Genomic DNA, 21,866 nt, shown 5'->3' on the forward strand with positions numbered 1-21,866 from the left:
TTGGGCGGCCCTTGGGACGGGGACGGAGCCGGGGCCTTGGGACGCTGAGGGCACATGGCCTTGAAGTGTCCAGGTAGGTTGCACTGGTGGCACCGTCTTGGTTCCGCCACGGGCCTGGAGGGGGGAGTTGAGGGGGACACCCCCTGCAGTCTAGGGGCAGGTGGGGCAGTCGCAGAATTCATCTTACCCCCTCTCCAGGTGCTGCTGGTGGCCGCTCTCCTGGCCTCAGGGGCCCGGTTGTTGGTGTAGTCATCGGCAAGGGCAGCTGTAGCCGTGGACCCCTTTGGCTTCTGGTCTCGGATGAACTGGCGGAGATCCTCAGGGCAGTTCCACAAGAGTTGCTCCGTGATGAACAAGTCCAGGATCTCCGGTCCGGTGGAAAGCTGCAGGCCTTGGGTCCAGTGGTCGGCAGCTCGGGCAAGTGCCCGCCGGTGGTCAGCCCAGGAGTCCTTTGGTCCCTTCTGTAGGCTCCGGAACTTCTTGCGGTAGGACTCTGGAGTGAGGTTGTACTGTTGGATCAGGGCCCGCTTGATGGTGTCGTAGCCCTGATCTGCCTCAGCAGGCAAGTCACCACGGATATCCAGGGCCTTACCCCTTAAACGGGGGGTCAGGTATTTGGCCCACTGGTCCTTGTCCAGATGGTGCTGCAAGCAAGTCCGTTCAAAAGCAGTCAAGAAAGAGTCCAAGTCTCCATCCTTCTCCAGCACTGGGAAGTCCTCAACACGGACCTTTGGAAGTTTGGTGTCTCGAAGGTCACATGTGGCTGATGAGGGCCGGAGCTGAGCTAGCTGCAGCTGGTAGTCACGGTCTGCCTGTCGCTCTCGCTCTTCACGCGCTGCCTGCCGCTCTCGCTCCGCAGCCTCACGCTCTGCGTGCCGCTCTGCCCTGCGCTCTGCCAGGAGTTCCTTGTAGCCCTTCTGGTCTCCAGCCTGGAGAAGGGCCATAGCCATTTGAAGAAGGCTATCCGAGCCTCCCAGGCTCGGTGGAATGGCACGTGGTGATCTGCGGCACGCTGCGGAGCCTGGTGATTCACTGTCCCTTTCAGAGCGGAGGGCTGGCATCTGGCTCGTTGAGGAACCTTGGGTGAGCTCCTCCTCATCTTGTCCAGCAGTGCCAGGTTGCGCAATGTCCTCGGCAGAACGGTTTTCTGGCGTCGAGCTCCTGGAGGACTCGTGGGCAACCTCCTCATTGCTGTCCACAGCACCGTCCTCCCTCTCTTCGGCTCCTGCCTTAGCATTGGCCAGTTGCATAGCTCTGCTCCTGGTGCCATCAGCCATTCTTGCAGACTTTTGGTCACTGACACAGAACTGACACCTGATGCCTCCACACACCTTACAGTATCTGCACTCTGACACTCTAGTGTTGAGCTAGTCTGAAGACCCCAGCAGCCACAGCTGCTGCAGGCAGTCTTTAGTGTCTGGGAGTATGGGTCTCACACTCACACACACTATTATCTCGATCCCACCGCTATGCCACCAATATGTCACAAACCACCGGGGGGGTCACTCAGAAATCCCCCGCGCTGGCTACCAGTACGTCACGATCGGGGGGGTAACAAGCAGGAGTCACCCCTCCTTTATACCTCCCGACCGACAGACAGAGCACGTGACGCGCTCTCTAGCGCCCCTCTTATAGTCAGGCCAATTATGGAATTGCCCGACAATAAGCAAGGAGGCCGCTATACTACTTATGCCGATTAGTGAAGGGTCCCCGGTGAGAGTAGGGTATATATTCCCCCGACCTCCGCGGGCGGAATATATAATATCTTCCCGAGTCTCACTGGCCTCCCCACAATAATCCTTGGCACAACTCGCTGCCACCAACCGCTTCACGGTAACTATTAGCCGAACACACAGACGTGGGATTCAAGATCGAGATAACAGAACAGCCCAAGATTAATTATATAATTTAATCAGCCTAAAGCACACTAGAACTACAATATATACAATAGGGAATCTACAGAATATACATATGTCAGAGTACAGTTACTGATAAAGCATGGTTTTCAAACAGGTATGCAATTCAATCAGTTACCTTGTGCGTCTGGCCACAGGGGGGCGCTGTAGACCAGGTTTCCAGGAACTCCCACAGATGTTTCCTACACGTGCCCCCAGCGAAAGAACACTGGAAAATGGCCGAAGTAGGGTTATCAACCTGGGCAATCCAGGTCCCCTCCTACCTTAGTGACCTCACAGGGAAGCACTGCCACTCCCCCTGCATGGATCAGAATTATCCAGCAAAGGGGATATTGGCCATAACTTTGCCTGGGAGCGTCGTAGGCAGACGCCAATGCTCTCATTGTGACAGTTATGAATTTAGCTACAGAACGAGGGGACTCATGACCTGTCTGCCAGTTCCCCATTGGCTGATATCACGCCTGGGGCATTTCCCAATGTCCTGCTCCCATAAAAAGGGTGTGCCGGCATCGTCCGCATGCGGAGACACCATTTTTATGGTTGCCATATTTATCGGAAATATGGCTTGCGAGATATGAACCATTTTTTACTGGAGTCGTTCTGTCTGGCTATTTCCATAGCCTTGTAATGAGATACAACTCTTGTTACAGGGTGACGGCAGGGAGTCATCCTGTGTCCATTGTTCCCACACCACCTCATCTCCATATCACAGGACATGGCCATGGAGGTGTAAGTGGGATGTGACACCTCCACAGATGCTGGACATTTGAGAACAAGAAGGGAGGGGGGGCACTGCCAGGGAGTGATGAGAGCGATTATGACTGGAGTCATAATTCATCTTCATATCCCGGGATTTGCCTCACAAGCAGTATTATAGTAGTTATATTCTTGTACATAGGAGCAGTATTATAGTAGTTATATTCTTGTACATAGGAGCAGTATTATAGTAGTTATATTCTTGTACATAGGAGCAGTATTATAGTAGTTATATTCTTGTACATAGGGGGCAGTATTATACTAGTTATATTCTTGTACATAGGGGGCAGTATTATAGTAGTTATATTCTTGTACATAGGGGCAGTATTATAGTAGTTATATTCTTGTATATAGGAGCAGTATTATAGTAGTTATATTCTTGTACATAGGGGCAGTATTATAGTAGTTATATTCTTGTACATAGGCGCAGTATTATAGTAGTTATATTCTTGTACATAGGGAGCAGTATTATAGTAGTTATATTCTTGTACATAGGAGCAGTATTATAGTAGTTATATTCTTATACATAGGGGCAGTATTATAGTAGTTATATTCTTTACATAGGGGCAGTATAATAGTAAGGTTTTTTTGTACATAGGAGGAGCAGTATTATTGTAGTTCTATTTTTGTACATAGGGGGCAGTATTATAGTAGTTATATTCGTTACATAGGGAGCTGTATTATAGTAGTTATATTCTTGTACATAGGGGCAGTATTATAGTAGTTATATTCTTGTACATAGGAGCAGTATTATAGTAGTTATATTCTTGTACATAGGAGCAGTATTATAGTAGTTATATTCTTGTACATAGGAGGCAGTATTATAGTAGTTATATTCTTATACATAGGGGGCAGTATTATAGTAGTTATATTCTTGTACATAGGAGCAGTATTATAGTAGTTATATTCTTGTACATAGGAGCAATATTATAGTAGTTATATTCTTGTACATAGGGGCAATATTAGAGTAGTTATATTCTTGTACATAGGAGCAGTATTATAGTAGTTATATTCTTGTACATAGGGGCAGCATTATAGTAGTTATATTCTTGTACATAGGGGCAGTATTATAGTAGTTATATTCTTGTACATAGGGGCAGCATTATAGTAGTTATAATCTTGTACATAGTGGCAGTATTATAGTAGTTATATTCTTGTACATAGGGGGCAGTATTATAGTAGTTATAATCTTGTACATAGTGGCAGTATTATAGTAGTTATAGTCTTGTACATAGGAGCAATATCATAGTAGTTATATTCTTGTACATAGGAGCAATATTATAGTAGTTATATTCTTGTACATAGTGGCAGTATTATAGTAGTTATATTCTTGTACATAGGAGCAGTATTATAGTAGTTATATTCTTGTACATAGTGGTAGTATTATAGTAGTTATATTCTTTACATAGGGGCAGTATTATAGTAGTTATATTCTTGTACATAGGAGCAGTATTATAGTAGTGATATTCTTTACATAGCGAGCAGTATTATAGTAATTATATTCTTGTACATAGGGACAGTATTATAGTAGTTATATTCTTGTACATAGGGGCAGTATTATAGTAGTTATATTCTTGTACATAGGGGCAGTATTATAGTAGTTATATTTTTGTATATGGGGGCAGTATTATAGTAGTTATATTCTTGTACATAGGAGCAGTATTATAATAGTTATATTCTTGTACATAGGAGCAGTATTATAGTAGTTATATTCTTGTACATAGCGGGCAGTATTATAGTAGTTATATTCTTGTACATAGTAGCAGTATTATAGTAGTTATATTCTTTACATAGGGGCAGTATAATAGTAGGGTTTTTTTGTACATAGGAGCAGTATTATAGTAGTTATATTCTTGTACATAGGAGCAGTATTATAGTAGTTATATTCTTGTACATAGGGGGCAGTGTTATAGTAGTTCTATTTTTGTACATAGGGGCGGTATAGTAGTTATATTCTTGTACATAGGAGCAGTATTATAGTAGTTATATTCTTTACATAGGGGCAATATTATAGTAGTTATATTTTTGTATATGGGGGCAGTATTATAGTAGTTATATTCTTGTACATAGGAGCAGTATTATAGTAGTTATATTCTTGTACATAGCGGGCAGTATTATAGTAGTTATATTCTTGTACATAGTAGCAGTATTATAGTAGTTATATTCTTTACATAGGGGCAGTATAATAGTAGGGTTTTTTTGTACATAGGAGCAGTATTATAGTAGTTATATTCTTATACATAGGAGCAGTATTATAGTAGTTATATTCTTGTACATAGGGGGCAGTGTTATAGTAGTTCTATTTTTGTACATAGGGGCGGTATAGTAGTTATATTCTTGTACATAGGAGCAGTATTATAGTAGTTATATTCTTTACATAGGGGCAATATTATAGTAGTTATATTTTTGTATATGGGGGCAGTATTATAGTAGTTATATTCTTGTACATAGGAGCAGTATTATAGTAGTTATATTCTTGTACATAGGGGCAGTATTATAGTAGTTATATTCTTGTACATAGGGGCAGTATTATAGTAGTTATATTTTTGTATATGGGGGCAGTATTATAGTAGTTATATTCTTGTACATAGGAGCAGTATTATAGTAGTTATATTCTTGTACATAGGAGCAGTATTATAGTAGTTATATTCTTGTACATAGGGGGCAGTATTATAGTAGTTATATTCTTGTACATAGTAGCAGTATTATAGTAGTTATATTCTTTACATAGGGGCAGTATAATAGTAGGGTTTTTTTGTACATAGGAGCAGTATTATAGTAGTTATATTCTTGTACATATGAGCAGTATTATAGTAGTTATATTCTTGTACATAGGGGCAGTGTTATAGTAGTTTTATTTTTGTACATAGGGGCGGTATAGTAGTTATATTCTTGTACATAGGAGCAGTATTATAGTAGTTATATTCTTTACATAGGGGCAGTATAATAGTAGGGGTTTTTTTGTACATAGGGGGCAGTATTATAGTAGTTATATTCTTGTACATAGGGGGCAGTGTTATAGTAGTTCTATTTTTGTACATAGGGGCAGTATTATAGTAGTTATATTTTTGTACATAGGGAGCAGTATTATAGTAATTATATTCTTGTACATAGGGACAGTATTATAGTAGTTATATTTTTGTAGATTGGGGGCAGTATTATAGTAGTTATATTCTTGTACATAGGGGGCAGTATTATAGTAGTTATATTCTTGTACATAGGGGCAGTATTATAGTAGTTATATTCTTGTACATAGGGGGCAGTATTATAGTAGTTATATTCTCGTACATAGGGGCAGTATTATTATAATTCTATTTTTGTAATATACATAGCGGTCACAGTATTGTTTTTCAGTTTTTATGATTGGCGCTACCATATATCTTTGTGGTATTATTCTGATTAATATAATCTAATACTGAAATTAAATTTAAGGAGATGAATGTCTGTATTAATTAATATTTGTGTAGGTTGAATGGCTCAAAACCCTTTTGAGTCCATTTCCAGAATTTGGGCTGCTCGTCCTCCAGCTCTCCGCTATGTGTGGAGGATTGTTTCTGTCTTGGGCGCTGACAGTCGCTTCCAATGCCGCAAAATACAGTGAGGTGCTGTCCCTATAGGGAATGCAGAGGATGGCGTCACCCTGCACCCCAGTGTTTGTTATATAGTTGAGGGGCCCTGATATGAAACATTTCTTTTCCCCCCTCCTCCTAGTGATGATGTCTTGTCACTGCTGTACTCCATATGGTGAGGGGCCTTTTCCATAAATGCTGAATTCTGGGTATTGGACTCCGTCACTTGCTGATACAGTCCATAGTAACAGATGAGGTGGCAGATTTCTCCCGCAGATGATGGACGTTCTCCATACACTTTTGTTCTAGCTTCAGACATCTGTGCATCAGATGGACAAAGGGCTCCGCACCCAGCAAGGCATTATGGGTAGTGGCATGGTGCTGGGTGCTGGACGCAGGGAATGTTTGCCGGCTGCATTTGCAGGGCATGAAGGGCATCCGATGGACCCCGCTGATACAATGTGACGACTCCTCCTGTCATTAGCGCAGATGCGGTCTGATCCTCCTGAAAGTGGAGCACATGCCGGCTTGGCACAGACCCTGGCATGTGACTGGACCGGGATCCGTCTATTGTGGCATTCCTTGGCACTTGCTCTTGGAAAACTCTCCGTGCACTAACCAACAACTTAATGCCTTTATTAATGTAATTGCTAAGGTCGGTGGTCAATCAAGGCGTCCGGTATTTATCAGGTTAACACAGTTTTTGGATTTTTGCTTTCTTAATAAAGAAATGTATGGGAAAGCTGACAACCGAGGGTGAGGGTTGTCAGACGCCTTTCATAGAGATTCCAGAAGTTTCCATGCTAACAGTGAGGCCTGAAACACACGTACGCAAAAAACACGTGCGTGTCTCGCTGTCCGTTTTTCGGGTCCGTGTGACGTCAGTGTGATGGCGTATGCTTGCCGTGCGTGCGTGTTGAATATCCGTGTATGTGTGAGATACGTATGTGTCATGTCCGTGTGCAGTCCGTGTGTCTTGAGCCGTTTCACCATTTTAAAAAAACAACAACACACGGACCGTACGGAAAACACACGTCCGTCTCACGTACGTGCAGACACGGACCCATTGACTTTAGCGGGTCCATGTCTGCATGATGCCGGTGAAACGCGGACATGTCATCCGTGTTAAAAAACGCACACACGTACAAACCACACGGACACACGTTCCGTTGCATGTGGCTTTACATGTGTGTGCCTGTTACCATAGGGTAACATTGGTGCACGTGTGTTCATGCCGCCGGTATGTGTCAAAAAGTCCCAAACACGTACCAGGGGCACAGATGTGTGTTGCAGGCCTTAAGGTGTAAGCTATTGCCAGTCAGTGTGCCCACCCCATTACAGTGCGGGGTGAGCGAGGGGCGACCAAAGGATGATGGTATCCTGAGCAGCAGCATCTATATTGTGCCCAAATAACAGCCCAGTCGGTAAATGAGGGAATGGTACTGAGGAGGAGGGCAACCTGTGAGTGCCCAAATAGTAACAGGTCACTGGCGGAAACAGACACAAAAGGGGCTGTCACAAACCACCGGGGGGGTCACTCAGAAATCCCCCGCGCTGGCTACCAGTACGTCACAATCGGGGGGTAACAAGTGGGGGTCACCCCTCCTTTATACCTCCCGACCGACAGACAGAGCACGTGACGCGCTCTCTAGCGCCCCTCTTATAGTCAGGCCAATTATGGAATTGCCCGACAATAAGCGAGGAGGCCGCTATACTACTTATGCCGATTATTGAAGGGTCCCCGGTGAGAGTAAGGTATATATTCCCCCGACCTCCGCGGGCGGAATATATAATATCTTCCCGAATCTCACTGGCCTCCCCACAATAATCCTTGGCACAACTCGCTGCCACCAACCGCTTCACGGTAACTATTAGCCGAACACACAGACGTGGGATTCAAGATCGAGATAACAGAACAGCCCAAGATTAATTATATAATTTAATCGCCTAAAGCACACTAGAAACTACAATATATACAATAGGGAATCTACAGAATATACATCGGTCAGAGTACAGTTACAGATAAAGCATGGGTTACAAACAGGTATACAATTACATCAGTTACCTTGTGCGTCTGGCCACAGGGGGGCGCTGTAGACCAGGTTTCTAGGAACTCCCACAGATGTTTCCTGCACGTGCCCCCAGCGAGAAGAACGCTGGAAAATGGCCGAAGTAGGGTTATCAACCTGGGCAGATCCAGGTCCCCTCCTACCTTAGTGACCTCACAGGGAAGCACTGCCACTCCCCCTGCATGGATCAGAATTATCCAGCAAAGGGGATATTGGCCATAACTTTGCCTGGGAGCGTCGTAGGCGGACGCCAATGCTCTCATTGTGACAGTTATGAATTTAGCTACAGAACGAGGGGACTCATGACCTGTCTGCCAGTTCCCCATTGGCTGGTATCACGCCTGGGGCATTTCCCAATGTCCTGTTCCCATAAAAAGGGGGTGCCGGCATCGTCCACATGCGGAGACACCATTTTTATGGTTGCCATATTTATCGGAAATATGGCTTGCGAGATATGAACCATTTTTTACTGGAGTCGTTCTGTCTGGCTATTTCCATAGCCTTGCTAACTAGCTAGCAGCTCCTACTACAGGGTGACGGCAGGGAGTCATCCTGTGTCCATTGTCCTAAAGCCACCTAATTTCCATATCACAGGACATGGCCATGGATTTGTTGCTAAACCAGTTGTGTGAAGGGAAGGGGGTAGTGACACCAGGAGAGGGCTTCCTGACATGACTTGAATGTCATGATTTATCGTCATATCTCCGGATTTACCTCACACCTCCCCCCTTTTGAGGGCGCTAGGGGGCAGCACACTCCGGTGTTCCCCCGTGCGCCCGTCCGCGACCTCTCCTTGTCGGGACAGCCCGTCTGCGTTACCGTGGTCACGGCCCCTTTTGTGGCGAATGGTGAAGTTGTATTGCTGGAGCGCAAGGCTCCATCGCAACAATCGCCCATTCGTCCCAGAGACGGTGTGCAACCAGCTGAGGGGATTGTGGTCCGTCTCCACGATGAAGTGGCGCCCGTATAGATAGGGTTGCAGACGCTGCAGGGCCCACACTATGGCCAGGCACTCCTTCTCCATCGTGGAATAGGCAACTTCCCTTGGTAACAGCTTCCTGCTCAGGTACAAGACTGGGTGCTCTTGGCTCGCAGAGTCCACCTGGCTGAGCACCGCACCGAGGCCGAAGTCACTGGCGTCGGTCTGTACTACAAACGGCCGCGTGAAGTCGGCTGCCTGTAGCACGGGCGGGCTGGACAGGGCGTCCTTTAGGGCCCGGAAGGCTGTCTCGCAGTCCATTGTCCAATCGACTGCAGAGGGCAGCTTCTTCTTGGTGAGGTCCGTCAAGGGCTTTGCCAGGCTACTATAGCATGGAACAAACCTCCTATAGTACCCAGCGGTCCCCAAGAAGGACATCACCTGCTTCTTGGTCCTGGGGGTGGGCCAGGATGCGATGGCTTCCACCTTCTCAGGCTCGGGCTTCAGGGTTCTCCCACCTACCCGGTGACCGAGGTACTGGACCTCGCTCATGGCCAGCTGACACTTTCCCGGCTTGATGGTCAAACCTGCCCGGTGGATCCGCCTGAGCACCTGTGCTAGATGCTCTAGGTGGTCCTCCCAGGTGGGACTGAAGACGGCAATGTCATCCAGGTACGCGGCCGCGTACCCTTCAAGTCCCTTGAGCAGGGTGTTGACCATCCGCTGGAAAGTGGCAGGGGCATTCCTCATCCCGAATGGCATCACCGTGGACTCGTACAGTCCAAATGGGGTAATAAAGGCAGAGCGTTCCCTGGCCTTGCGAGTCAGGGGGATCTGCCAATATCCCCGGCTCAGGTCCATGATGGTCAGGTACTGAGCCCCGGCCAACTGATCGAGCAGGTCATCGATGCGTGGCATTGGGTACGCATCGGCGACCGTGACAGCATTGAGCCCCCTGTAGTCCACGCAGAACCGAGTGGTTCGGTCCTTCTTAGGGACGAGGACTACAGGCGAGGCCCAAGCGCTGTTGGATGCCTGGATCACCCCCAGCTCCAGCATCTCGTCAATCTCCTGGCGCATGTGTTGCTGCACCTCCAGGGAGACCCGATATGCTGAACGCCGGATCGGGGGATGATCCCCAGTGTCCACGTGATGGACAGCCAAGTCAGTCCTTCCGGGCTGGTTGGTAAACAACCCCCGGAAGGGGTGTAGGGTGGCCCACAGCTGGGACCGTTGGTCCTCCAAGAGCTGGTGGCCAACCTCCACATCCTCAATGGATCCGCCTGCCCTAACCTGGGCTAGCATATCCAAGAGGGTTTCCGCTTCTCCCTCCTCGGGCAGGTTGCACACGGGGAGCGCACATGCCTCCCGCTCATGATGTGCCTTCATCATGTTCACATGGAAGGGCTTCCGCCTTCCACGGGCAGGGTCCAGGGTGACCAGGTACGTCACAGGGTTGAGCTGCTGGTACACGAGGTATGGGCCTTCCCAGGCTGCCTGAAGCTTGTCCTGTGGTACGGGGACCAGTACCCACACCTCTTGACCCACTTGGTAGGTCCTCTCACAAGCGTTCTGGTCGTACCAACGCTTCTGATCGGCCTGGGCTTGAGCCATATTGTCGTGTACCAGTTGCGTCAAGGCCTGCATTTTGTCCCGGAAGCGCATGACATACTCGATAACCGACACTCCAGGGGTGGCCAAATCCCCTTCCCAAGCCTCTTTCACCAGAGCCAGGGGGCCCCGCACACGTCGCCCGTACAGGAGCTCAAACGGTGAGAATCCTGTTGAGGCCTGTGGAACCTCCCGGTAAGCAAATAACAGGTGTGGGAGATACCGCTCCCAGTCACGCCCATGGGAGTCGACCAACATCTTAAGCATCTGCTTTAAGGTGCCATTGAACCGCTCGCACAGGCCATTAGTCTGTGGATGGTACGGGCTGGCCACCAGATGTCGCACCTGGACTTGCTTACAGAGGGTCTCCATCAGCTGGGACATGAATTGGGTCCCCCGGTCAGTGAGCATTTCCTGGGGAAAACCCACTCGGGAGAAAATCTCCAGCAATGCGGTGGCCACCTTGTCAGCCCGAATGGACGACAAGGCCACTGCTTCTGGGTACCGGGTGGCATAGTCCACTACCGTCAGTATGAAGCGTTTCCCGGAGCTGCTGGGGATGGCCAGCGGGCCGACCAGATCCACAGCCACCCTCCTGAAAGGCTCATCGATGATTGGCAGAGATACCAGTGGGGCTTTGGGGTGTGGCCCCGCCTTCCCCACTCTCTGACAGGTTTCACACGAACGGCAGTAGGCAGCCACATCGGCCCCCATTTTTGGCCAGTAGAAATGCTGGTTTAACCTGGCCTTGGTCTTAGCGATCCCTAGGTGTCCGGCCATCGGAATCTCATGTGCGATCCGCAACAACTCCGTCCGGAACGGATAGGGTACCACCAACTGTCGGTCCCTGGGCCACGCCTCCGGTGAACCCTGCTGGACCGTGGCCCGGTACAGCCGTCCTTGGTCCCAGACCACTCGCTCCGGGTCCGAGTCCGAGGGAGGCTGTGCCGCCTGCTCCTTTAGAGCTTTCAGGCTGTCGTCAGCTTCTAACGCTGCCTGAAACTCCTGACTAGATGTGGCCAGAATCGACGAGACTGTCACATCTTCAGTCAGTACCCCGGGACCTGTGTCCTGGCCTCCACCTGACTCGGCTGCCACTTGGTCAGAAGGGGAAGAGCTATCGGACCTCCGGGAGGCCCCTTGGCTTCCAGCACTCCCACTGCGGGTGACAGCGGCCACAGCCGCTGCGACCGTGGGTCGTGCCTGCTCCTCCTCCGTTCCTGACCAAGTCGCCGGTTCAGGCAGACCTACCTGGCTTCCTGACACCCCGGTTGTGGGGGAACCCTGCACCGAGATCTTACCTGGGAGCACTTCCGCTCCTGGACCGGCCCCAATCTCACCTGCCTGTTCCCCCTCTGCAGCAACAGAACCCCGCTGTGAAATCTCTGGGGACCCCACATTTGCTGTGGTAGCCCCCACCCCACACACTGGTCCTCCCCCTGCAGCACCCTGCTCTCTGCTTATCCCTGCAGAGGGCAGCAGATCCCAGCTCACAGGCTGGTTACTTGTAGAGGCATTGTCACACCTTTCTCTGACCCCCTCCCCTGTCACAGCTGCAGCTGTGTGTGTGTCTATGGTGTCTGTGCAAGCAGAAATATCAGAGTTCACTCCCTCCTCCCTTACATCATTCATAGATAACACATTAACATTGTCCGGAGGCACGTCAGCACTGGCTGAAGGTTCAGCCTTTGGGGCGGGGCCAAACTGGGAGGTTATTTGCCCCAAATCTGTCCCAAGTAGCACGTTTGCAGGGATCCGATCAGTTACCCCCACCTCCCTCACCCCTCGCCCTGCGCCCCAGTCCACATAAATGTCAGCAACAGGCAGCGCCGGGTCAATGCCTCCAATCCCGGAGACAGCGAGGGTTTTTCCAGGGATCAAGTCTTGGGGGGACACCATCTCAGGCCGCACCAGAGTCACCTCCGAGGCGCTGTCTCGCAGTCCTATGGTCACAGACTGGCCGACGGTGACAGGTTGGAAGCTGTCCAGGGACCTACCACCACCCCCACCCACACAATACACCTTGGGCGGCCCTTGGGACGGGGACGGAGCCGGGGCCTTGGGACGCTGAGGGCACATGGCCTTGAAGTGTCCAGGTAGGTTGCACTGGTGGCACCGTCTTGGCTCTGCCACGGGCCTGGAGAGGGGAGTTGAGGGGGACACCCCCTGCAGTCTAGGGGCAGGTGGGGCAGTCGCAGAGTTCATCTTACCCCCTCTCCAGGTGCTGCTGGTGGCTGCTCTCCTGGCCTCAGGAGCCCGATTGTTGGTGTAGTCATCTGCCAGGGCAGCTGTAGCCGTGGATCCCTTTGGCTTCTGGTCTCGGATGAACTGGCGGAGATCCTCAGGGCAGTTCCACAAGAGTTGCTCCGTGATGAACAAGTCCAGGATCTCCGGTCCGGTGGAAAGCTGCAGGCCTTGGGTCCAGTGGTCGGCAGCTCGGGCAAGTGCCCGCCGGTGGTCAGCCCAGGAGTCCTTTGGTCCCTTCTGCAGCGTCCGGAACTTCTTGCGGTAGGACTCCGGGGTGAGGTTGTACTGTTGGATCAGGGCCCGCTTGATGGTGTCGTAGCCCTGATCCGCCTCAGCAGGCAAGTCCCCAAGGATATCCAGGGCCTTACCCCTTAAACGGGGGGTCAGGTATTTGGCCCACTGGTCCTTGTTCAGATGATGCTGCAAGCAAGTCCGTTCAAAAGCAGTCAAGAAAGAGTCCAAGTCTCCATCCTTCTCCAGCACTGGGAAGTCCTCAACACGGACCTTTGGAAGTTTGGTGTCTGGAAGGTCACGGGTGGCTGATGAGGGCCGGAGCTGAGCTAGCTGCAGCTGGTAGTTACGCTCTGCCTGGCGCTCTTCACGCGCTGCTTGCCGCTCACGCTCGGCCATGAGTTCCTTGTAGCCCTCCCGGTCTCCAGCCTGGCGTAGGGCCATAGCCATTTGAAGAAGGCTATCCGAGCCTCCCAGGCTCGGTGGAATGGCACGTGGTGATCTGCGGCCCGCTGCGGAGCCTGGTGCTTCACTGTCCATTGCAGAGCGGAGGGCTGGCGTCTGGCTCGTTGAGGACCCTTGGGCGAGCTGCTCCTCATCTTGTCCAGCAGTGCCCGGTTGTGCAATGTCCTCTGCAGAGCTGTTTTCTGGCGTCGAGCTCCTGGAGGACTCGTGGACAACCTCCTCATCGTCTCTGGCCTGAGCATCGGCCATTCCTTTGGCTTTGCTCCTGGTGCTCTCAGCCATTCTTGCAGACTTTTGGTCACTGACACAGAACTGACACCTGATGCCTCCACACACCTTACAGTATCTGCACTCTGACACTCTAGTGTTGAGCTAGTCTGAAGACCCCAGCAGCCACAGCTGCTGCAGGCAGTCTTTAGTGTCTGGGAGTATGGGTCTCACACTCACACACACTATTATCTCGATCCCACCGCTTGCCACCAATATGTCACAAACCACCGGGGGGGTCACTCAGAAATCCCCCGCGCTGGCTACCAGTACGTCACAATCGGGGGGTAACAAGTGGGGGTCACCCCTCCTTTATACCTCCCGACCGACAGACAGAGCACGTGACGCGCTCTCTAGCGCCCCTCTTATAGTCAGGCCAATTATGGAATTGCCCGACAATAAGCGAGGAGGCCGCTATACTACTTATGCCGATTATTGAAGGGTCCCCGGTGAGAGTAAGGTATATATTCCCCCGACCTCCGCGGGCAGAATATATAATATCTTCCCGAATCTCACTGGCCTCCCCACAATAATCCTTGGCACAACTCGCTGCCACCAACCGCTTCACGGTAACTATTAGCCGAACACACAGACGTGGGATTCAAGATCGAGATAACAGAACAGCCCAAGATTAATTATATAATTTAATCGCCTAAAGCACACTAGAAACTACAATATATACAATAGGGAATCTACAGAATATACAGTTATGTCAGAGTACAGTTACAGATAAAGCATGGGTTACAAACAGGTATACAATTACATCAGTTACCTTGTGTGTCTGGCCACAGGGGGGCGCTGTAGACCAGGTTTCTAGGAACTCCCACAGATGTTTCCTGCACGTACCCCCAGCGAGAAGAACGCTGGAAAATGGCCGAAGTAGGGTTATCAACCTGGGCAGATCCAGGTCCCCTCCTACCTTAGTGACCTCACAGGGAAGCACTGCCACTCCCCCTGCATGGATCAGAATTATCCAGCAAAGGGGATATTGGCCATAACTTTGCCTGGGAGCGTCGTAGGCGGACGCCAATGCTCTCATTGTGACAGTTATGAATTTAGCTACAGAACGAGGGGACTCATGACCTGTCTGCCAGTTCCCCATTGGCTGGTATCACGCCTGGGGCATTTCCCAATGTCCTGTTCCCATAAAAAGGGGGTGCCGGCATCGTCCACATGCGGAGACACCATTTTTATGGTTGCCATATTTATCGGAAATATGGCTTGCGAGATATGAACCATTTTTTACTGGAGTCGTTCTGTCTGGCTATTTCCATAGCCTTGCTAACTAGCTAGCAGCTCCTACTACAGGGTGACGGCAGGGAGTCATCCTGTGTCCATTGTCCTAAAGCCACCTAATTTCCATATCACAGGACATGGCCATGGATTTGTTGCTAAACCAGTTGTGTGAAGGGAAGGGGGTAGTGACACCAGGAGAGGGCTTCCTGACATGACTTGAATGTCATGATTTATCGTCATATCTCCGGATTTACCTCACAGGGGCCCTGTGCAAGAACAGAATATGGGCCCCGGGACAGAAAAGGGCCCCTGTGCATGAACAGTATATGGGCCCGGCGGTGGACAGAGACAGAAAAGGAGCCCTGTGCAAGAAGAGAATATGGGCCCCAGGACAGAAAAGGGCCCCTGTGCATGAACAGTATATGGGCCCGGCGGTGGACAGAGACAGAAAAGGGGCCCTGAGCAAGAACAGAATATGGGCCCGGGGGGGGGATACTGACAGAAAAGGGGCCCTGTGCATGAACAGTATATGGGCCCGGCGGTGGACAGAGACAGAAAAGGGGCCCTGAGCAAGAACAGAATATGGGCCCGGGGGGGGGATACTGACAGAAAAGGGGCCCTGTGCAAGAACAGAATATGGGCCCGGGGGGGGGGATACAGACAGAAAAGGGGCCCTGTGCAAGAACAGAATATGGGCCCGGCAGTGGACACAGATAGAAAAGGGGCCCTGTGCAAGAACAGAATATGGGCCCGGCAGTGGACACAGATAGAAAAGGGGCCCTGTGCAAGAAGAGAATATGGGTCCCAGGACAGAGACAGAAAAGGGCTCTGTGCAAGAACAGTATATGGGCCCTTTGCAGCTCAAGAGTTCATCAAAATACACAATCCCCCCTGGTTTGGAGATGGATGTGGCCCCTGACCTCTCAGGTCCCTGTGCGGCTGCACATGTTGCACCAATGATATGTCAGCCCCTGTAACAGGTGGTGTGCCCCGTCTGTGCAGTGTAGTCATGTGTGCCACCTATATACAGTCATTCACCGTAATTCCAGTACATTGCTTGCGGTCTCCCCCTATAGGGTCAGTCACATTGTGTCAGTCACAACGAGCCTGCGAGCTCTATAGGGGCTGCAGAAGGCTCCATTACTGGGGTCACTAAGGAAGGCTCCTTTATTGGGGTCACTGCGGAAGACTCTGTTACTGGGGTACGAGCCCCTATAGAGCCAGTGTGCCTCCAGTACATTACCACTAGCAATTTCCACCTAACTCATCTTTGCCATCTTTTTTGAGGTTGGCATCTGGGTGGAGGCAGAGCTGGGCGCACCACCGGTGATGTTCTGCACTGACTATGCCCCTTCTCTATAGTCCACTCTTTCTCATGATGTTTTTCCATCCTCTCCATCTCTATTCTCTACCATCTTCAAGATTTTGGCCTCTGCCTCCCAAGGATTGCGGAGTAAGTGAACCCTTCAGGAATCCCTCATTTCTAGAAGGTTTCCTCAGGGCCTGGGAGATTCGCAGACTCTTCAGGAGTCCCATTTCCAAACATTGGTAAATATGGTCTAAATACAATACATTCTTCATTCTATGCCAGGCACAATGTAAGTGAATAGGACTGAGCTGCAGTACCAGACACAACCTATGGACGAGAGTGGCGCTGTTTCTGGTTTAAAAAAAAAAATCCTAAACAACTCCATAAGATATTATTTTAGGCTGTAGACGTTCGGCGCTCATCAGGTCCTGTTAATGCTGAATAAGAGGAATTTTACTCTCTACTATGAATGTGATATCTAATAAATACTAGGGTGGTCTCCATTACCCCCATTACTCGGTCGTGTTCTTCATTATACCAGGCTCACCCGGGGACGGTGACTGATGTGAGTGCACAGTTTGGCGGATACAGACATAAACAGAAATGCAATGCGCCTATTTGGCCTGCAGTTTTCTAATGATTTGGGGCCGCGTTCTTCCAGGCGGACGCTTATACGTCTGTTTTTGCTTTTAGACTCCAGTCTGCTGGCCGCATTATCCGGCAAGACGGCAGCTACTGCATTAGTCAGACCTACAGGAGCGGTCACGTGACTCTCTCTTTTCGCTGCTCTTCTGCAGCTGGGTAGAGCAGAGGCTGCTGGAGCCGTCCGTGCCCCTGAATTTTGCGCACCCTTCCTCCCGTCTCATGTCATTCCCGAAATGCTCAGCATCCTGACAATGCAGCAGCCCTGGATGTGACCCTCAGATCTGCTGCAGACCTGCGTCCCCCGATGTCCACGGGGGGAGAAGAGCTGCATAGGCCATGAATGCCGTGGATGATTTCAGGTAGGACTATATGTAGATATGGTTTGCGCCGCTCTTCGCTCTTTCTGGTGTATTATTATGACCGTCAGATAGGCTTTTAGTATGTTCTTAGGTTTTCTCTTCATCCTGTGGATGGACAGATCATATAAAGATGGCTGCGCGCAGGGACATGGTGACAAGGAGCTGTTTATAGATGGAGATTTCTAAGGATATTTTATTAGTTTATTTTTTTTATTTATTTGTTTTTTTTCGTTATTACATATACAGTGAAATGTCTTTATCCCAGTATCGGATAGTCCGGCATTAATGAATGATACCTTGGCATTAGACCAGAGAGAGAAAATGTGCAAAGCCCCCCCCCCCCCCCCCCCCCCCGAAAAAAAGGCATCACCAACCCCTGTAATTCCTGTTGATGCGGCCCATCCATGGATCGCAGGGTCGGCCATAATGCCACAATCATTGGCTCTTCAGAATTTCTTAAAAACTTTCTTCAACCTAGAAACGGGCCTTCCGCAGTGACCCCAGTAACGGAGCCTTCCTCAGTGACCCCAGTAACGGAGCCTTCCTCAGTGACCCCAGTAACGGAGCCTTCCTCAGTGACCCCAGTAACGGAGCCTTCCTCAGTGACCCCAGTAACGGAGCCTTCCTCAGTGACCCCAGTAACGGAGCCTTCCGCAGTGACCCCAGTAACGGAGCCTTCCGCAGTGACCCCAGTAACGGAGCCTTCCTCAGTGACCCCAGTAACGGAGCCTTCCTCAGTGACCCCAGTAACGGAGCCTTCCTCAGTGACCCCAGTAACGGAGCCTTCCGCAGTGACCCCAGTAACGGAGCCTTCCGCAGCGACCCCAGTAACGGAGCCTTCCTCAGTGACCCCAGTAATGGATCCTTCCGCAGCGACCCCAGTAACGGAGCCTTCCGCAGTGACCCCAGTAACGGAGCCTTCCACAGCGACCCCTGTAATGGAGCTTTCAGCAGTGACCCCCATTATGGAGTTTTTCGCAATGACCACCCGAATAGTGTTACCCCAAAATTGGATGAAGTGCCCCTTTTTGTTATACAGTTGCATAGACCCGCTCCTATGGGGTCGGAGAGTCTGAAGAGACCTTGGTGGATACGTTTTATGCTTCTTTATGACCATCAAAAATTGTGTTATTAAGACATTTTCCAGGATTAGATTTGCCGCCCGTGTGTAAAGCGTTTTGTGATTATAATGATTTGTAACTTTCCTCCAAATAATAGGGGATTGATGATAATATGCTTAAGAGGTTGGTGGGGTAATGGCAGGAGGCAGTGTATGTCCCCCAAACAAGAGCCTTCCGCAGTGACCCCAGTAACGGAGCCTTCCGCAGTGACCCCAGTAACGGAGCCTTCCGCAGTGACCCCAGTAACGGAGCCTTCCTCAGTGACCCCAGTAACAGAGCCTTCCGCAGTGACCCCAGTAACGGAGCCTTCCGCAGTGACCCCAGTAACGGAGCCTTCCGCAGTGACCCCAGTAACGGAGCCTTCCTCAGTGACCCCAGTAACAGAGCCTTCCGCAGTGACCCCAGTAACGGAGCCTTCCTCAGTGACCCCAGTAACGGAGCCTTCCGCAGCGACCCCAGTAACGGAGCCTTCCGCAGTGACCCCAGTAACGGAGCCTTCCGCAGTGACCCCAGTAACGGAGCCTTCCTCAGTGACCCCAGTAACGGAGCCTTCCGCAGCGACCCCAGTAACGGAGCCTTCCGCAGTGACCCCAGTAACGGAGCCTTCCGCAGCGACCCCAGTAACGGAGCCTTCCTCAGTGACCCCAGTAACGGAGCCTTCCGCAGTGACCCCAGTAACGGAGCCTTCCGCAGTGACCCCAGTAACGGAGCCTTCCGCAGCGACCCCAGTAACGGAGCCTTCCACAGTGACCCCAGTAACAGAGCCTTCCGCAGCGACCCCAGTAACAGAGCCTTCCACAGTGACCCCAGTAACGGAGCCTTCCACAGTGACCCCAGTAACGGAGCCTTCCGCAGCGACCCCAGTAATGGATCCTTCTGCAGTGACCCCAGTAATGGAGCCTTCCTCAGTGACCCCAGTAACGGAGCCTTCCTCAGTGACCCCAGTAACGGAGCCTTCCTCAGTGACCCCAGTAACAGAGCCTTCCTCAGTGACCCCAGTAACGGAGCCTTCCTCAGTGACCCCAGTAACAGAGCCTTCCTCAGTGACCCCAGTAACGGAGCCTTCCACAGTGACCCCAGTAACGGAGCCTTCCACAGTGACCCCAGTAACGGAGCCTTCCGCAGCGACCCCAGTAACGGAGCCTTCCGCAGCGACCCCAGTAACAGAGCCTTCCGCAGCGACCCCAGTAACGGAGCCTTCCACAGCGACCCCAGTAACAGAGCCTTCCGCAGCGACCCCAGTAACGGAGCCTTCCACAGTGACCCCAGTAACGGAGCCTTCCGCAGCGACCCCAGTAATGGAGCCTTCCTCAGTGACCCCAGTAACGGAGCCTTCCACAGTGACCCCAGTAACGGAGCCTTCCTCAGTGACCCCAGTAACGGAGCCTTCCTCAGTGACCCCAGTAACAGAGCCTTCCACAGTGACCCCAGTAACGGAGCCTTCCACAGTGACCCCAGTAACGGAGCCTTCCGCAGCGACCCCAGTAATGGATCCTTCTGCAGTGACCCCAGTAACGGAGCCTTCCTCAGTGACCCCAGTAACAGAGCCTTCCACAGTGACCCCAGTAACGGAGCCTTCCTCAGTGACCCCAGTAACAGAGCCTTCCACAGTGACCCCAGTAACGGAGCCTTCCACAGTGACCCCAGTAACGGAGCCTTCCGCAGCGACCCCAGTAATGGATCCTTCCGCAGTGACCCCAGTAACGGAGCCTTCCTCAGTGACCCCAGTAACGGAGCCTTCCACAGTGACCCCAGTAACGGAGCCTTCCACAGTGACCCCAGTAACGGAGCCTTCCTCAGCGACCCCAGTAACGGAGCCTTCCTCAGCGACCCCAGTAACGGAGCCTTCCGCAGTGACCCCAGTAACGGAGCCTCCTCAGTGACCCCAGTAACGGAGCCTTCCTCAGCGACCCCAGTAACGGAGCCTTCTGCAGTGACCCCAGTAACGGAGCCTTCCTCAGTGACCCCAGTAACGGAGCCTTCCGCAGTGACCCCAGTAACGGAGCCTTCCGCAGTGACCCCAGTAACGGAGCCTTCCGCAGTGACCCCAGTAACGGAGCCTTCCTCAGTGACCCCAGTAACGGAGCCTTCCGCAGTGACCCCAGTAACGGAGCGTTCCGCAGTGACCCCAATAACGGAGCCTTCCTCAGTGACCCCAGTAACGGAGCCTTCCGCAGTGACCCCAGTAACGGAGCCTTCCACAGTGACCCCAGTAACGGAGCCTTCCGCAGTGACCCCAGTAACGGAGCCTTCCGCAGTGACCCCAGTAACGGAGCCTTCCTCAGTGACCCCAGTAACGGAGCCTTCCGCAGTGACCCCAGTAACGGAGCGTTCCGCAGTGACCCCAATAACGGAGCCTTCCTCAGTGACCCCAGTAACGGAGCCTTCCGCAGTGACCCCAGTAACGGAGCCTTCCACAGTGACCCCAGTAACGGAGCCTTCCGCAGTGACCCCAGTAACGGAGCCTTCCTCAGTGACCCCAGTAACGGAGCCTTCCTCAGTGACCCCAGTAACGGAGCCTTCCGCAGCGACCCCAGTAACGGATCCTTCCGCAGCGACCCCAGTAACGGATCCTTCCTCAGTGACCCCAGTAACGGAGCCTTCCGCAGCGACCCCAGTAATGGAGCCTTCCGCAGTGACCCCAGTAACGGAGCCTTCCTCAGTGACCCCAGTAACGGAGCCTTCCTCAGTGACCCCAGTAACGGAGCCTTCCTCAGTGACCCCAGTAACGGAGCCTTCCGCAGTGACCCCAGTAACGGAGCCTTCCGCAGTGACCCCAGTAACGGAGCCTTCCGCAGTGACCCCAGTAACGGATCCTTCCTCAGTGACCCCAGTAACGGAGCCTTCCGCAGCGACCCCAGTAACGGATCCTTCCTCAGTGACCCCAGTAATGGAGCCTTCCGCAGTGACCCCAGTAATGGAGCCTTCCGCAGTGACCCCAGTAACGGAGCCTTCCTCAGTGACCCCAGTAACGGATCCTTCCGCAGCGACCCCAGTAACGGATCCTTCCGCAGCGACCCCAGTAACGGATCCTTCCGCAGTGACCCCAGTAACGGAGCCTTCCGCAGTGACCCCAGTAACGGAGCCTTCCTCAGTGACCCCAGTAATGGATCCTTCCGCAGTGACCCCAGTAACGGAGCCTTCCG

The 21,866-nt window shown here is 51.5% G+C and overlaps 1 protein-coding gene across 4 annotated transcripts in view; it reads left to right on the forward strand.

The window, feature by feature from the left end:
• The window catches only part of EVL (Enah/Vasp-like), a 178,561-nt gene that overhangs the window by 17,880 nt on the left and 138,815 nt on the right, over nt 1-21,866 (forward strand). The window contains exon 1 of one of the 4 annotated variants that reach the window (XM_075330000.1): nt 17,322-17,599. The exons of the other annotated variants lie outside the window; for them this stretch is intronic. Within the exon in view, the coding sequence (XP_075186115.1) occupies nt 17,577-17,599 (23 nt within the window). The 5' untranslated portion in view covers nt 17,322-17,576. Of the gene's footprint in view, nt 1-17,321; nt 17,600-21,866 lie in introns of those variants that run through there. 4 annotated transcript variants of the gene reach the window in all.

This window comes from Anomaloglossus baeobatrachus, chromosome 12, assembly GCF_048569485.1.
Source record: "Anomaloglossus baeobatrachus isolate aAnoBae1 chromosome 12, aAnoBae1.hap1, whole genome shotgun sequence".
Taxonomy (NCBI): Eukaryota; Metazoa; Chordata; class Amphibia; order Anura; family Aromobatidae; genus Anomaloglossus; species Anomaloglossus baeobatrachus.